At 40.5% G+C, this 18,986-nt stretch overlaps 1 protein-coding gene across 5 annotated transcripts in view; it reads right to left on the bottom strand.

The window, feature by feature from the left end:
* Positions 1 to 18,986, bottom strand: part of csmd3b (CUB and Sushi multiple domains 3b) — a 349,538-nt gene that overhangs the window by 232,239 nt on the left and 98,313 nt on the right. For all 5 annotated transcript variants that reach the window (XM_072705595.1, XM_072705594.1, XM_023811991.2 and 2 more), the window contains one exon: positions 10,175 to 10,369. In XM_072705595.1, the coding sequence (XP_072561696.1) occupies positions 10,175 to 10,369 (195 nt within the window). The remainder of the gene's footprint in view (positions 1 to 10,174; positions 10,370 to 18,986) is intronic.

Genomic DNA, 18,986 nt, shown 5'->3' with positions numbered 1-18,986 from the left:
CGGTATTGTCTGCATGCTTGATCCAGGTGTGCAATCAGCTGGCAGTTCCTTTCCAACAGCAATACGACTGTTAAATCCAGTGCCAGTCAAAAGTTTGGACACACCAAGCCGCCTAAAAGCAGAGTGATAGCGTTGCATCGGATGACCTGGCCACCTGACCTAAACACAGCAAAAATAAGTTGGTTTGGAGGAGCTTGGCCAGAGAGTGAAGTAAAAGCGGCCAATGAGTGCTCAATATATATGTGAGATTTCACTGGAAAATCAATTGGGGTTAAAGGCCTTGCTTGCTTGCCCCCTCCCCCAAAAAAAAATTATAATTTTTTTGTCAGTGCATACATTTTATAGTTTTGATGTCTTTGTTCTAAAATGCAGAGAATAATACAAATAAACCTTCCTATGGGTAGGTGTGTCCAAACTTTTGACTGGTACTGTATACACAGATGACGTCTTTTTGTGCTACAATTTCACAACCTTTAAATAACTGACCACTGCATTGAGATCGTAATTCAGCACCTGCATGGTGTTATATGGTACACTGAGTATGCACAGTACAGACACTCCTTAAGAACGAGTTACTGTATGTTCCGAACGGCCATTCATAACTTGAAATGTTCGTAAGTCGTCATTCAGCATCATTTTAAGGGTATACAAAAGTACAAAGAGCTAAGATGCTGAGAGTACGCGCGCTACGCTGCTGTGCGGCGGGAGTAGCGGCAAGAAGTCGTACGAGGCAGAATTGACGCTCAAAAAAAAATTATTCATGTTGCGGACAGGAAACGGGAGCCCAGGGACCACAATTTGGACTTACAGTCCTCTTCGTTCATATGTCTGAAAGTTCGTAAGATGAAAGTCCGTAAGTAGAGTAGCGTCTGTATATACAGTATTGTACTGTATGTTTATTGTACCTATTGTATGCATATTGTATTTATTGTATGTATAGTTGACTGTGCCTTGTGTTTGATGCTCCTTAAGTCTGCAGGGAGGAATGCCTTACTTGTACAAATCACAATGAAGTTCTGAATCTTGAATCTCTCTTAATGAACAAAACTGCACTATGTGAAAATATAATCACATAGGGACAGTATGAGAACTGTAAATAAGACATGAAATTTCTGGCAGTAAACTCTCCATCCATCTTAATATAATGATATGATTATTTTCTGCAATTTTATATGAATCCGAATTGATAATTAATGTGGCAATTATTTAAAAGTTACATATTTAATTCCGTAAACATATAAATATAACCTATGACCTGGAAATATGGTTTCAAAAAAATCTATTTTTAATAAATCAAAGTTCTCCATTGTGTTCTTTTATTCTGTTTTTATTGACTTCAATTTTATCCAACAGTACAGTTAACTGTCACATCAAAGTGTGAAGAAAAAAATCTAATAAAAAGATCAGCTGGGTCTGCTTTGGAGAAATGAAATGGAAAGGAAAAGCCTTTGTCAAAGTAACATTGTTTCAGAATACTTAACTAAGTTACAGCTATGCTGCTAGAGAGTCCAAATTAAACTGTCCTAAACGTAAGTCAAAGCTAACATTAATACAAATACTTACATATCTGCTGAAGCGTTTTCATAAAACAAGCAAGGTTTCAGTGGTTATTATCCCATACGAAGTGAGTTTTCCTAGTTGACTGCACAGCAAGATCTATGTGGTTAATCTCATCTGCTCACCATTATTTATTTAATGTTCCCTTTTTAACTGCTGCACCACTTCTGCTTGAACAATGTGTGAACACTCTCACACAGAGAACATTTGAGAAATAAGGAGTGACTCACATCTTCTACTACATGACACGTGTCATCGTATACAGCCTTTATATAGTCTACTAATCTATTGGGAATAAAAGAATAAATACCAATCACTTGGCAGTCACAGAAGGCAAGACAGCAGGCAAATACAAAATTCTCAGCCCAAAACCCCTTGCAAAACACATCAAGGAGGACAAATTAATCTTGAAAGAAATGACTTCAGTTGAAAGTCCTGGATATTATCCATCCATCCATCCATCCATCTTCTGTGACCACTTGTCCTATTCAAGGTTGCGGGGGTCCAGCGCCTATCATGGAGGCTATGGGTGCAAGGCAGGGAACAACCCAGGATGGGGCGCCAACCCATCGCCGGACACACTCACACACCATTCACACCTATGGGCAATTTGGTAATTGAAATGCACCTCAGCATATTTTTGCACTGTGGGGGGAAACCGGAGTACCCGGAGGAAACCCCACATCGACACGAGGAGAACATGCAAACTACACACACGGATCCATGCCAGAGACTCGAACCCAGGTCCCAGAGGTGTAAGACAACAGTGCTGTAATTATATTAGAGAATGATATGGAAAACATGATTTGGGCTACACTTCACCCACTGCTAACAAAAATATAGAGCTTATACAAAGGAAAAAGGTTTCATTGAAAATGTAGCATTATTACGGACTACTTTTTTGTCACTAATCTATAAAGGGATTGAATGGATGGACAGCTGGAGATGTAATACATTGTCATAGTTAAACCAGAACTATGTATACGTGACGATACTGCTCAAATGAGATAGAAAGGGTGTTACATTATTAGACATGTGGGATTATCATTGTAAATGTCAGAGGAAAGCTGCTCCCAAAGCTAGAACCAGGACTATGTAAAAGAAATCTTTAAACATCAAATGGCTTGTCAGATTCAGAGCTGCTGCCAAATTACATTATGATTAAGTCTCTTAATCAGATTTCATCCAATGAAAAAAACTCACAATTAAAATATTTTAGAGGTCGGCTGTAACAGATAAATGTGTATAATTAAAAAAAAATGCTACAGAGATGTAATGGGGAAATGCTCTGGTTTTCTTCCACTTGATTTGTAAATTGTAAATAGTATTTAATTATATTGCTTAAATTTCACTTGCAGCGTTGTTACAATTAGAGTACGGGGTTGGGATTAAACTTACGCTCAAAAATGGAACCCTTTATTGTTTTCTGTCAATTTCTTCCACTGTAAAGAACGGAGATCCTTGGATAATTAGAACCAGAGCTGCACAATGTGCAACGTTAATGTCGACCTTGCATGTCATGCACATGCAATTCTCACATTGCAAGGACTACAAAAGCCAGCTGGGTTGAGAATAGGCTTGGGCTGCATCTAATTTTTTCATACAGTCATACGTTCCAGACATTATACCCAGGTAAATAATATTTTCAAAGGCAACGCTATTCCGGGATTTTTAAATCTCGATGATAAAATTCACTGAGATGGGGGCAGTGTCCCAAAATAAATATTGCCAAGTGGCACCCAGAACATTTGAAAGTTCAACAATTGGTGAACATAGTTCTCCTAAAACATTTTTAGTCTGTCATGGGAAACAAAACTTACAGTAGCAAGCTTTAACATTTGTAACAATTGTCCTTTTCAAGATTATCTAGATTTATGCACAGATGCATTTTCATCATTGCTGTCTGACTCACTCACAGACAATGTGGCTTGTTTTTGAGAAATTGAACAAACCGTGAGTAAAAGGAGACAAGCTAATGAGGAATGGTAACCAAATGACCAGCCTTTGGCTGTATGTAAATATTTCTGATTCTATAGAGACAATATTGAGCAAATGTTTGTTGGCACAACTCACAACTTATTTCATTGACATTATTGCTAGGTAATAATTATTTTAAACTATATTTGACTTTGGGTAAAAAGCTCAACTCTTTTAAGCTTTATAAATAAACTAATATTTATCACATAAAATTCTTATATTTGTTATACCAATATCATGCTGTCCTAAAATTTAGAATATATGAATTAATTAGGACACCCGAGTTAAACTAAAATAATAATTTTTTTTGGTGTTTTATGTATTTCAAATCCAGAGGCATGAAGATTGAAGCACATGTCACACAGCTGTCAGTGTGACGATCCAGCCGCGGCTCTCGTGACCATCCTACAATAATAATTTCACCACAGCACTCATTTAGAAACTGTCTGCTCTTGCAATTCTGAAAGGTCATTTTATAGGCGTGACTGTTGTATCAAGCTTTCTCCAAACATATTCATGGGTAATGGAGGGGAAAAAAATGTAAACTAAAGTTTACCAATAAGGCTGTTTAATGCATAGAAGGCCAGAGCTGCTGGGGTGACCAGGTCATAAAAAAACTCATCTGAATGGGCCCAACACAGTGACCACTCTGCCCATTTCACAGCTGGGCTCAATCGCAGCATTTCTCTGTTCCTCAAGGACCTTTAAAGGCTCCACTTTCCTGTTAGCCATGACCTTAACAGATCACTAAAACCCACCATCATACTCTGCCTCCTTTTTTATTAGGTGCTGGGTGTACTGATAGAGAAACCCCAAGCAGTAATAAAACATCTCTGAGGGCCTGACTGAAAACATTTCAGACATTCTTTGCTTTAAACCCTCTGTTTCCTTTCAGACGAACGTCAGACATTAACACCAAACCAAATGACTCCATAAGACATAATTATATACATGAACTCCATCCATCCATCCATCCATCTTCTGAAACCACTTGTCCTACTAAGGATCCTAGGGGTCCGGAGCCCATCATAGAAGCTATGGTTGCAAGGCAGGGAATAACCCGAGATGGAGAAACGTTCGTGCAGCATTTGACTTATGTGATGCACAGTCACGGTCAACTCGGAAGCCCACGCCAGGTAGAGCAGGAAATGAGAGCAAGAACTGGGCAACAAATATTCAGCACATGCCTTCTTATTTTTAACTTTACTTTTTATCTAATCTTTTTCTATGTATAAAAAAAGAAGCTCAGGAAATTAAGTCAAGAGGACTGGAAAAATATGCTGCTTCCCTCCAACAGACAATTTATAAACATCACCACATATATATTTACATTTTGCCAGCTTAGCTGATGCCCCTATCCCTACTAATTTAATTGTCTGAATTACTAAAAAATGTCAAGGACATGGACTGTTGGCCAAAACGTTGGCAGTACTACTCTCAAACTTAGAAGAGGCCCTTGAGCAGAGAACCACTACCTGGATTTTGTCAGCAGAAATTCCAGGCTGTATAAATGAATAAATAATAAGCTTTGTTAGCTGCTTTGGATAAAACTGTCTGATAAGCAAGTAAAATAAAATGAATGAATAATAAGTGCTACATGCTCATGTGCGATCATGAAACATCTTAAAGAAGTGGTTCTTTACGGTTCATTGGAACAGGCGGAACTTTTCACTGGTTCTAACACTCATGGGAGCTTTACTTACACAAAAATGTTCTGAGGGCAGAATGAAAATTGATTGGTTCAGAGAGATAACCAATCAGATTGTAGAAGATGTGGGTCCAAGCAACTACAGGAGGCAGGACCAAGATATCTGATTGGTTGATCCCACCTCCTCTAGCTGTTTGGACCCACCGCCTCTACAATCTGATTGGTTAACTCTCTGAACCAATCATTTTTTGTTCCACCCTCATAACATTTTTGTGTAAATAAAACTCCCATGACTGGTTCTAATGGGTATTCCATGTCGCCCCATCATTGAGGAGTGATTGCAGGATGTTATTGAGATCTGGGGGGGTAACTGAACAGGCTACAAAGTCTACCTCATTTTCAAAATTTACAGGAAAAAAAAACAACAATAAGGGACACGCTAAAAGGCAACGCTTCCAGGTGACATGTCTTGCTAAGCAAATCTTTACAAATGTGATGAATCAGGGCCCAATAAGTACTAACTTCATTAGGACACAATTTAACCAAAGTGAGGCACCAAACATCCCAACAGAAAGATTGAAGCACCAGCCAGTGAGATGAGCATGATCTCTGATAAAGTGTAGATAACTGTTAAATGAAGAAAGCACTCAGTCTGATTAGGGCATCGAAAGGAAAGCTTTGTGAGGGTGGCTTGGAGCCGTTTACCTTAGCAAGGAAGCCCAGTTTCTATGGTCCGCATTCTCTCAGGGGGTGGGGTTCTTATTTCAACATCGCCTGACATACTTACATGTTTTACTTCGCTAAGGTGAAGCATGACAGAATATTGCCAAGAGAACAAAATACTGTTCTATAAATGTACTGGTACAGGAAATTATCACTAAACCCAAGGCAGCATTGGGATGCACTCCCTTCACTACCCCCTGCCCCCTGCTTCCCAGGTCAAGCTCCAGGCTCAGTGCCACCCGGTAATGTTTTAGCAGTGGTGGAAGATTGATGGATGTAGTGAAATAGTCTAAAAGGACAATGGTCCAGACTTTCTCTCCAGCAGCCACATTATGAGATCGTGACGGTATATATTTTTTTTGATTGGCCACGGCTTAATTGTATCAAGGCCTTAATGAAGACAAACCACTGTTCACTCCATATTTCATTCTACACATAGATTAGCTATAAGATTTCAAAATAAAGCTACACCTAAAACCTCAGTTCACTGGAGCTATATTGACGGGTAATGCAATTTCATCCTTTGCTCACTGACATCAAAATAAATAGAAAGTGTAACCGAACAGTAAACACAAGAAGATCTTTAGAGCGAGCTGCAATTAACAAAAGACAAACAGTTGGGTCTAGCAGCATATGGAAAGGAAGGTAATTATGATGCAGTGCCCCACCAAGGAACAACACAGTGCAAAACTCTGCAAACAGAGTGAGCATTTCGGTTCACACTGTTCACTGTTGACTGATCACAGTCACAATGGCACTCCATTTTTTTCCTGAGAAAAATAACAAATGCTTTGTTGGGTATTAAGCACTGAGTCACAAATGTATGAACAGAAATTCATACCAATGCCCAGATCCAGATAATGCATTTTATATGGCATACCCTCAAAGCATTTGTTCTACTGGAAACAGTAACTAAATGGCACAGTTGCTTCCTAAATAATTCAGTGCACATTAGATGTACATTTCAGTCACCCAACCCAGTGTTATTCCATCATTGATCCTCTGGAGAGACGTTTACTGATGTTTTATTATTTTTATTTTTTGCACCAAACAGATAGTGGGGCTTTATACAATGCCGCACTTCTTGCATGTAATGAGAAAGCAAAGTCTTATCATCGCCAGTTACTACCCCCCCGACTCATTTCAATAACAAGACTGAAGACACTCCTGTTGATTACTTATTGTACCTTTATTCTCCAAGCCAGTTATTGTAACACTGAGACTGACGTTTTTTTATAGGGGAAAAATGAAATTAAGCATTTCAAACGTGACACTACATACTGTATACAGAATCTATATAAAACCCTTCTGGACTGTTTGTAATAGAGTAACTGTATTATTTGTGGTGTCTTAAGTCATACTTTCATTCTGTGACACTGTGTACATCAGTGTCAAACTCCAGTCCTGGGGGGCTGGAGCCCTGCACATTTCTGGGTTTCCCCTCATTTAACACACCTGATTCTACTCCTTGTGCTAATTACCACACAGCTCTTGAGCTGAATCATTTGTGGTGGAACAGAAAAGAACTAAGCTACACAGGGCTCCGGCCCCCCCAGGACTGGAATTTGACACCCCTGGTGTACATCCTTACAGGTACATGTACTGGTGTACTTCAGGGTACAACTGGCTTGAGACACTCCTGGCCATAGCGAATTATACTGGAAGCAGCAAAGTATCTTTGGAACAATCCAGAAAATCTGGTGGCAGAACAACGGAAAAAATATCTGACACAGGACCAAAACATAGCCATGGGTCATTCTGCTGACAGGTGGCCCAAATGTCGACTGGCCTTGAGTTTAATGGGAAATATTTAAATATGAGAATTTGTGCGCTTTCATCTTTAAATCTGCAGAATATTTGATGCGGGTGTACCATGTAGGCAGTGTGTATGACATCATTTGCCATGCTAATTGAAACTTAATCTGATAATTCAGTAAAATAAACTCAGTTAATATGCTAGTTATGGGCACAAAGACACACGTATTAAATTTGCAGTGAAATACAGTGACTGCAAGGCTTTCACGTACAATTCGCCAGCATATCATAGTCAAATTCATACAAGTAGTGATCCCTGGCAGATTCGCTGCGAAGCGGTTAACGATGACAAATGATCATAAAACCGAATCATTATTTTATGCCGCAGACGAAAGTTTGTATTTGACACATACTCCAAGAGCTTTTCAATTGAAATGTTAGAAATTGAAATGGTTTTCTAAAAAGCTGGACCCCTTGAAAGACCTTTAATCAGAAACCCCCGTTCTGCTTATGAAAACAGCTATGAGTTTACCAGTGTTACAGCCATTCATATGCAAATTAATGCCTTCCCTGGTTTACCTCGACACTCCATTTGCCGACCTTTGAAGCACTTTTACATATCAATGGCTGACGGCTCCTCGGTCGCCTCCTGTGCAGGTGTGCCGCAGGTGTAGGACTTGGTATTCGTACAGGCCAGGCCGCATGCAGGTGGGAGGCGGGCCCTAACTAGCCACCGTTACGGCTGACTTCACGCAAAGTTTGCGCTCTTAGCGAGGTGCCACCAGCCTGTTACGCTCATAACCCTAAGCTCTCACCCTCAGCCCAACCCTCTAAAGCCTCGCTTTTGAAAGTAGCAAAAGTTTGAGCGGAGACAGGCACCTCGGAAAATCAGAATGCCGATATGCCAGGCACGCTGCAGACATTGAGATTCCCGGCACAAGGACTGTGCGGATACCGTCCTTTCCGCTAATACACAAAGTGTGCCAACTACTCTGGGCAGATTTACATTTCCAGATTATCTCGAGAAGTCTGTTCATGGCAGTGAATATTCATGCGATTGCAAGAGAGGACGTCTCCCCATCACACTGCATAATTTAAAAGAGCATTGATATCATGACTTTCACACTATTCAAACTATTTTGTTCGATAAACGGACTTAAATTTTTATGTGAACGTTGCATGTGTTTTCAATAAAATTAAGACCAAGCAGTGTCATTATGGGATGTAGAACAATATTTGTACACAAACACAGGCCTTTTATGTAATCTCTTAACAGAGTTGCTGCCCATCAAATTGTTCATTATAAATGACCTGCTCATTCAATATGTGAAAAGCACATATTGTGAATGGGTAAGATTAAATGTTAAAAGATGGGTAGAAATCTCATCACCATGATCATTAATTGTATTTCCATTCTACTGTACAATAAAGAAGTTATTTTTCTAGTAATCCTTATCTAATCTAACAGTATCCAAAAATGCAATTATTAATCAGACTCTTCACATACACACTGTTTTTACACATCACTGTTCTACAGGATGTTATCCTGTGATTCCTAAAAGCATTGATTCTCTATTATATTCCACTAAAAATGTAATACATTCATAATAATGACTGAATGGTCAGCCCGAATTCTCAACCAGCCTTTGTCTCATTCGTGAAAGACACAGGCCTTAAAAATCATCCAGTTTTAAAATGAAACATATTGATTCAATCCCAGCGTGAACTTCGCTGCCCTCCAAGGACAATAGCACAAAACCCACTAATGTATAATCACTGAAATGTCCAGTGACTTGAAGTTGTTTTTGTTCCAGATTATAATAGACATGATGTAACTGCTGTCTTCTATACTCATTAAATGCATAGGATCAAAACTAATGATATCTACAGAGAGGGCCTTATTTAAAATGGTCATGGATAGTGGACAGTATAATTGGCCAGGACACAGGACGATAAATCTCAAAATGTTTAGAACAAGGACACTGCAACTATTACTGTGTATAGCTCCGAGCACAAATCATGTGAGTCAAAGCTTTAAGGTTCATGCAAATGGGCTCATCGTTTCTGTAAATGATCTTATTTCTCACAATATGGGCACTAACATGACAACCCCTTCTTTTTGTCTAGCGATAAATTGTTTGCGTGTGGAAAAAACATTTGAAAAAAGGAACGTCGTCAGTCTGTTTTACTCGTAGTTTGTTCCCCCCTCTTTGTAGTGAAGGCTAAATGAACCCAAACAGGATCTCAAGAAGTTGACCTACATATGGCAAAAAGAAATAATTCATATCACGGAACCAGACAGCAGTTCCACACGTACTGAGAAAAAGTCTTTTGATTCCATCCTGAGGCACTTCATGCAGCCCACATACGAGACAAGGAGACATGCACACTAAACACAGATTACAGGTGCGCCCACTGGCAAGCAGGAGTGCATGCAGTACAGTCTCGGCGGCCCTCACACTCGCTTGCACGCTGCCACCCCGGAGAGAGACAAGGCGTCAAGGTCGGGCTCACCTCTGCAGATGGGCACGGGGAAGTCCCACACAGCAGCGTTGCCTGAGTTGGTGATGCAGGTCAGCTGCGGGTGTCCATCCAGCACATAGCCCGTCACACAGCTATAGCGGATCTTGTCCCCAACATTGAAGCGCGTCCCGTACAAGATTCCTTTGGGGGGGACGCCCGGGTTTCCACAGGAACTGCTCTGCAATTCTGCATGGGGGGATAATGAGAGAATCAGTATACAGACGCTCTCCGGGTTACGATGGTTACAATATTTTGAGTTTGCGATAAGCGAATATTTTTCACTTTCAATACGTTATTCAATAAATTATATGATTTATTGACCACTTCATTATAAAATAGGCTTTGTGTTAATGATTTTGCCTAACTGTAGGCTAATATTACTATGTCTGTATGTACTGTATATACAACCCTGGAAACCTTGATTAGACAAGGTCAGATACAGTAGGTGGCTGAGACAGAAATATGCACGTTTCTCTAATTTTTTAGGTCTGCTTTTTCAGATATTCATTCAACGCTGGTCTATGTTGATCCTTGTAGGCGCTGTCCCATTTTGTTTCTGCTTTTTTCCCCCCTGCCCTTCATGTGAATCAAGCCTTCTGTAGTGTCCCTCTGTCCCACCCTTGTTAGAAACCTCCGGCTAACAATCTGCCACAACACGGAATATTCCAGAGTCTCCAATAATCCAATAATACAAAGCAAGAGAGAGATGTAAAAAGAGAAAGCAGAGGAATACTCTGTGAAAAGGTGATTAGATATGCACGCCCTCCCTCACTATATTGCACACAGATCATATTTCTGGAGTTCAGAGCTGAAGGTATAGAGCGGCCAGAAGCATGAATGTGGTGCGAGTGAGAAGCGCGCTTATGGTGATGGGTTTGAAGCGGTGAGTCAGGGAGACGGAGGAGGCCTGGGGGAGCAGCAGAGCGGCGCGGCCGAAAAAAGAAAAAGAAAAGCGTCCAAGCTGCCAGTGGCCCTCTCAGCACTGTCCCTGTCACATGTCACCTAACCGACTCTGAGCCCGGAAGGGAGCAAAGAGTTATTGACACACAAAGACCAAAGGACCAGCATGAGATTTCAGACCAGCCATTAGGATGCTGTGACCTGTTGCTGTTGCTAACGTCTTATGACGAACGAGAAAGTGGACAGGCCTTTCACACATACCGAGCCACACGGCACATTCAAGCTAAGAGTGCCACACATGCCAAAAATATGTAACTTACTAAGACGGATAAATTATGTGTTTTTTGTTATATATAAATATATATAACAATATATAAATGCATGTATATGCCCACATACATACATACAAACACACACACACATATGTATGATCTATCTATTTATACTTGTGAGGTGCATAATAACTCATTAGCTTGCACTATTTGGACACCTAGTATGTCCCAGTGTGTCCATTGGAGGTAAACTGTTGCCCCCACCCCCACTCCCCCCAGAACCGGAGGCCCCCAGCACTGTCCTTCATGCAGTACAGCCATCCGGCTAAGTGCTACAAGCCGACAAACATGTGAGCTAACTCCAACTCCTCCATTTCTCTAATGACTTCATTAGGGATCCTGAAGTACTGCCACAATCAGAATTATTAATTAAACTGCCACCTAAAACGCCCCTCTGCTTTAATGATATAGGATCCTTACTGCTTTCACTAATTACCTTTTCTTATTTAAAATGCACGAGAGATATGCATATTAACAGATATTGCATCAGGTACTAACTTGCATCAAGGATACAAAAAAATTAGGCTATAATTACAAACTATGCAATTAAAAACTTAAATATTTATAGAGCAAAAACAGATTCTTTGTCGAGGTAAGTGACTTGGAGGTTTGAATATTACCAAAACATAATTTTCTATTTAGACTGTTGGAGGAGTCATTTAATGAGTATATAATATGTCAGAGGAATGACAACAATAATATATCAAAAAGAAAAGATATCTGGGTGCCTAGAACACCACATGCAATATGGCTACCAAGTATGAGCACTAGCTAGGCTGTGGGCGTCCCAGCATGAGCACTGACTCCTGCAGAGCTTGTTACTTTTTTTTCCAACCAAGAAACAGGCCAGAGACAAGATGTCCCATTCATAAATGGGGCAGCATCTACACATGTATATACTTTAAATATAGAGCCATATTTGAGTACACTGTGGATGTTTCTCACACAATTCAAAACACCAAGAAGCTCGCAATACTGTAAACATATAAAACACGTTTTTATACATATGTATATGTGCGTATGTGTGCCTACACAGCTGATGTAAATCGCAGGCATGCGTAAGGGCAGTCCAAACAGATCGTAGCAGAAGGGTCTGTTTCGGGTACTGCAGTAGCAGACAGTAGGGGGCAATGTTTCAAAACCTAAATGACTGCTGCACCACAGCCTGGTTCATCCACACGCACATCGCCGGCAAACCAAGGGATTTTTCAGCATGACCGTCAGACTGCTGGCACAAGTAACAATTCAATACACAACTGTAATTAAGCAATAAACATTTATACATATGACAACATTAATTGACTATAATAACACTACTCTAAATATTATACGGTATACATAGCAGTTTATTTCCAAAAATGAGTGGGCATGTAACTGTTAGGTAATTATTAGTTATCATTTGCTATTTCCTAGGGCTGGAATTGAGGTAATCAACCTTAGTGTGAGAAGTTAGCCAGGACAGCAAGTGGACTTTATTTATATGGATGATTTATTGTGCATATATATCTTGTGAGCCGGGAGGCTCCGCAGTGGCCCTGGGCTGGGACTCCATGGTATTTGGCGTTTGTATGGCAGTATGGCAGCTGTTCACCAGCCCCACTGCCAGCTGATAACCCAGTTATTGGACTCCAGGTATCCCAGCTGAGGCCTGGTTGGATGAATAGCTTTGTTAGGATTTTACAGGGTCAGCTGTGTGGATTCAGGGAGGCCAATGGGGTGGAGACGTAGCAGAAATAAATGCACATTTATTTCTTTGCGTTTTTTTTTTTTTGCTACTGTAGCTTTGAACTGTTTTATTTTTCTTTAAGCGGCCTTGCCTCCATTTTGTTTGATGTTCTGCAATAACCCTGCAGTCCTGTGCCTCTGTTCCATTGGCCGCAATCTGCCATGCAGTTCAACTGGAGGCAGACTGGAAAACGATGCAGAGCCGTGAATGTGAGTTTAATGGCAGACGCAGAAAGACAGGACAAAATTAAACAGTGGGTATTCTAGCATTATGACACCTAAGCATCTAATTGATTAACATTTTTTCTGATTTAATTAAAGCATGGGGACACTAGTCATATGGGATAAGCAGTGGAGTGAGAAATGAGAAAATAGATGACAACATTTGATTTGTGCTGGGGTTTACCCATGGAGTAATCAAGTCAAAATGAAAAGCATAACCTGAAGTTTGTAAACAAGGTTCCATTAATACATTTTTGCATATGCAAATGACACGCTAATGCTTTCATAGCAACACAATGATGTTTCGTGTTTCTTTGAATTTGTACATTATCTAAATTCAATAATCATCATTCTGTGTTGCTGCTAGAATAGGCTGGTCAGTGACTGAGCATTAACTGTGAAAAAATGCATTTTACTTCATCCCCAGAAGCAAATGAATTATAATCTTGACTTCAAGGTAATTCCTTAGCTATTCATTTATGAGCAATGGTGTACATTCAATGCATTTCAGACTGCATTTTCTATTCCCTTTTATTGCATGTAAAGTTAGAATCCATCTACTGTTATAATTCTGGTTTGCTACAGGCCAGATACATTTTCAATTCCTGGCTAAAAATTCCAGAGAATATTTCCATTTTTTGCATTCTTTTTACGATGAACACCTTTTCATAATACATTTTTTATGATTATGAATTCAAGTGCCTCAAATCTAACCAAATGACCATTTGCCATTGCTCCTTTGACAAAGTACTGTTCCGCCTCATGTAAAGATTACAGATCAGTAGGGGTTTTAATCTCAACTGCACAGCGATATCTAAAAGGTCCTTATCTTCCTAGTTTCCCTAAGAGTACAGTAGCATAACCAAAACAGAAGCTGCTGTAATGTGGTGTAGAGCTGGCGTAAAGATCATCATCATTTATAGGGTGTGGAACAGAGAGTGATATGATCTTGTTCTTGTTAATTTCATGATGTCACAATACGGTCTTCATTAGAAGGATCTTCTACAGAAAATGTCAACAGGTGAGACCTACAGTAGATTATTTCTGAGAAACTATACATGTATGCAGTATTTATACATGAAACACTGAAAAACTCTGCATGCAGCGATACCTTATGTGGTTATTTCCCAGAGACTAGGAGCATTTTCTGCTTTATTGTGCTCTTCCAGGGATACCAGCATCTCCCAGTTCCTCCAGGCTTTTTGACCCTAAACCTTGAAGTAGCACAGAAGCCTGAATCCAATAAATTTTAAGGCATCTTAAAAGAGGGACCCAAGAATGAGCGGCACTCACTTATAATATTATGCCCTGAACTTCCTTCTTCACAGCTCTCCACTAGAACGGAAAATAAAAACGGAAATATGGGCCCAAAACCAGAACAGGAGCAGTAATGAAACGCAGGCCTGATTCTGTCTCTTCTGTTTTAAATACATAAAGAATTTAAAAATAGGCTTGTAGTAAAAAGTTCAACTGATCTAAAACCCAGAGAGTTTAAAACCTATTAGAAGTTTTCTAGCCAAAGATTGCAGATAAAATGAATTGTCAGTGGGAATTCTGGTGAAAAATCAAAAACAAAAAATTATCAGACAGCATGCAAAAGCCCATTTAGTCTTTTTCATGGCGTATATTACAGGAGTTGTGTTTCTACTACGTTGTCAGGTGTGTTATTTCTGTATGTGCTGCATTCATGAGGACGTACATTTTCAAGTCTCCACAAAGTATAGACGAAAACCTTCTAATCATTTATGGGCATCACGGAGAGCGACTCAACAATCAATATACGCACAGCACACCCTCTGATTGAAGAAAGATGTAACACCATCTGGTGCTTTGTGGCACACTGAATTAGTGTTTTTGTGTAAGCAAAATGGTAATTATGCACACATATGCATGTAGAGTTCAATGGACTTGTATGGCGGGAAAAACGACAGTTGCTGATATTATGATACGCATCTGACAGGTTTTCCTTTGTTGTATTCTCAGCAGATGAATGGGTGCCAGGCATTTGTAGCCAGGCAAAGAGTTCTTCCATTCAATAGACTGTCTCATTACTCAATAATGGTGTGAGGATACATTCTCCTGGTATAATCTCGGCCTGCTTGTTCCGCTAGATGTGACACAATCTTACGATCTTTTTGTTGTCACACACATCCCATAACTGCTTTTACAATAATATGTCAGCCAGCCCAAGGCCCTGTCTCCTGATCATGACAGGTAGGAACTACAGAGCTGTACATCTGTAGCCAATCAACACCAAGTCAAGGAATCCCACAAGGAAGAATTGCATGATATTCCTCTAGAAATGCCATAAACTTTTAATAGCTAGTGCATCTGTATATTTTACCTTGGAAACCCATAGTGACCTGTTCCCATATTCAGTTTCTTGTTCAGCCAAAGAAGCTCTAACATAGTGACTTGAAGTAAGGAATAACAGTGGAATTGGAAAGCTGTGGATTGACATAATGCCTATATGAGTTCTCTTTTAAGTAGCTATCAAATATCTTGACTGCATAATGACTTGGTGTCATTTCAATAGTCTCCTCTCTCCCTTTGACCCAAAAATCTTTATGGTTTCGCCTTTTTGCTTCTCAGCCCAACTGAGGATCAAACAGTTGCTATTAGTTTGTGCCTTTTCCTGCCAAAGCCACATTTTTGTTAGTTTTATTGTCATTACTAGACAACATTTTTTGGCTTCAAAGAAAAGCTGTTGTGACTGAAACATAACTGCCCCCTAGATTTGTTTTGCGGCATTCACAGTATGAGCGCCAAATATGTCAATCTGTAGTCCACAAAGCCTGTCCGTTATACAGTAAACAGCTCACTTTTCTACAAATGAGCCTGAAATGAAGCACTCCAATGACCTTGAGCTGATTTCAAAAAGGAAAAGGACTTTGAAAATCCTTATGTTCTCTCAGGTTTGCTTATCTACAGACAGCTGCCACCACATCGGTCTTGGTCCACTGTCTCTCCTTGGATTTGCTTGCTGATAGCAGTATTCCTTGGCTGGGTTTCCAGCGACAGGGCATTTTCCAGTCTAGAGTCCTGCTAATACTGGGTCTATTGATTACATTTCTAGACTGGGATGTCGACCTAAACGTGGTTTGAAGGGACTGGCAACCAAAGCCCCAGTCCCCTGTGAATGTGAGGCTTTTCTCTTTAATACCTGCTGCAGCGGCCATCCTATTTTATTAACATTACATCACCTTATTTATTCACTTGGCAGCTGTCTCTAACTCGTGACCCGCAATACTTACAGTTTTTATGGCCTACGCATTCAGTAACTCATTGGTACAGCGGCACTTTACAAGAGCGATGGAGGCAGAGCAGCAGCTCAAGGGTATAACAGGAGTGTCCCACCTGAGACACAAATCCTCAGGCTTTCGGTGGCCACACACCGAAGCATCGATCTCTTTTTTGAGCTATAATAATAATTTTTTAAACGAAGGAGCTCAGCATTAAATGTAAAAAGCACTCTCTCTCAGGCTCTATAAATTGTTACAGCTTTGATTTTGACCATCTTTTTCCCAGCAAGGACATTTATAGACAGATGTGAAAATAGCCCTCGATAGGAGCATTGGAACCAATGAGAGAACACCTAGTAAGATGTTGTGCAACTCTATCTATCAAAATGGTCAGTCTGAAGTGCTTCTGAGGTCACATGGGCAGAGAACAGAAAGGTGAGAAGGTCGATCCGCCTATCGCTAATGTAAAGCCCTGAGATTGACAGTTTTGCAGCCCCTCCCACCCCTGATGTACCCGCAGCAGCCCCCTCTAGCCCATCACCTCAACGACTGCTCTCTGTCAGCCAGCCTGACATGGACCGACGTGCCAGACACAAGGCTCATGCTAATGAATTGCACTGCGCAGACCAGTTAATAGGTTAATAAATCGGCTAATCAAGTGACCAGCAGCTGCGTGGCAAAACAGACGCAAGACGAAAGTGTTCCTTTGGAGGGAATACAAATGAGTGATTAACCCGTACCCAGAAAGTTGGACACTGTACGAACACCAGCGGCAGGGATTTCAGAATGGCCTGCCATAGTGAATATTACTGTTATAATTAGGGCTCTCTGCTAAGAGGGTGAAGTGTTGTGGGTATCTGTGTTCACCTCAGCTTTCATCTCATCTAACCCCGAACATGAATCAGTCTCCTGTTAGGATACAGTATTATGGTAATGATCACACTGAGAGATGTATTCCTATCATATGGAAAACCGAAACTGATACTTGCTTTCTGTCTGCTCCTTTGATAAAAATCCAATAGAGGGATTCTTCATTATTCCAGCCAGAACCCTCTGCAGATCGTTTTCTTTTTTATATATATATATTTTTTTTGTCTTCCCCGCTCCGTCCGTAGTTTGTTTTCCCCACTGAACTGATGCCATAATGGAGAGATTCTGGGCTTCTGCTGGATGCTTGTGGAGCAGCCCCCATCTGACAGACTATTTATTTGTCCTTAGACAAGCAATTACAAGCACAGCTCTTTACTGAGCAGGTGAGGCATGGAGAGGTGAAATGTAAGCAGAGGATACATGAAAAGTAAGCCTTTCAGGCAGACTCTCAATCACATTTTATTGTTGAGACAGATGACACCGCAAAAGAGAAGATGGGGGGGGGGGGGGGGGGTGGGTGACACTCCCCAGAGGAAATAAAAGAAAGTTCCACAATAGCCCCACCCCCATCACATGTTAAAGAATTGAGCGTAAGACAGTGGTTAACATGATGAGAAATAAATAACATCGATTGAGTCTTTGTGGTACCTTAGTCTGCAAAGCAATATTTTTCTGTATTATTAATGAAGAATATTCTTTTTTGAAAATACGAGGCAATACCCTTCTAACATTGCTGAATACTGCTGCCAATCAGATTGAATATAAAGATGGCTGCACACATATATACAAAAATCTGGTTGCATCCATAAACAAAAAGCTATTTTGAGTTTACAATGTGTCAACACTTTGATCAACCGGCCAAACGTAGGGCAGTTTAACAAACAAAAAAACAGTTTGTGAAACAGTTTAACCTCGACAGAAGACAGCCTCACATAAGGATCTCATAAACACTGATGCAATTCTGACCAAGGCCCTTAATGTTATGGGGTAGAACACAAAGATCACAGTGCAACTCAATTGGGTATTGATTCCATACTTTAGTATGGAGGGCTGGTGGCAATCCATCTTATTTCCAGGCAACATGCTGCACATCGATGAATGTGAACATCAGACATCAAGAAAAAGTAGCACAGGCCAATGTTTCCCAACCCAAGTCCTTGGGGACCCCCAGACAGTCCACATTTTTGCTCCCTCCAAGGATCGGTTTAGGTAGCACTGGCATAAACAACACAGCAGCCCTGTTTTGATCTGAATCACAGCGGTGGACATCCAGACTGTTAGCCAGTTCAAATGGCTTTCTAATAACATGGGTAGCACTTTGGTTGAGCACAATACTGAACAATAACAAATCTACAGGTGCAAAAATTTGTGATGGGGGGAGGGGTAAGTCAGGTGACCACCATTGTTCATGTTGATTGGCTGCAGCTGAACCCCCATTCAGTATCTCTACACTTTACTGTCTTTTGGCTTTTATTTCGAAACCAACCACAGAGCTGGCCATCCAGACTCCAA

Source organism: Paramormyrops kingsleyae, chromosome 23 (genome assembly GCF_048594095.1).
Source record: "Paramormyrops kingsleyae isolate MSU_618 chromosome 23, PKINGS_0.4, whole genome shotgun sequence".
In the NCBI taxonomy this organism is placed as follows: Eukaryota; Metazoa; Chordata; class Actinopteri; order Osteoglossiformes; family Mormyridae; genus Paramormyrops; species Paramormyrops kingsleyae.
This window is presented reverse-complemented; position numbering and strand designations above follow the sequence as displayed.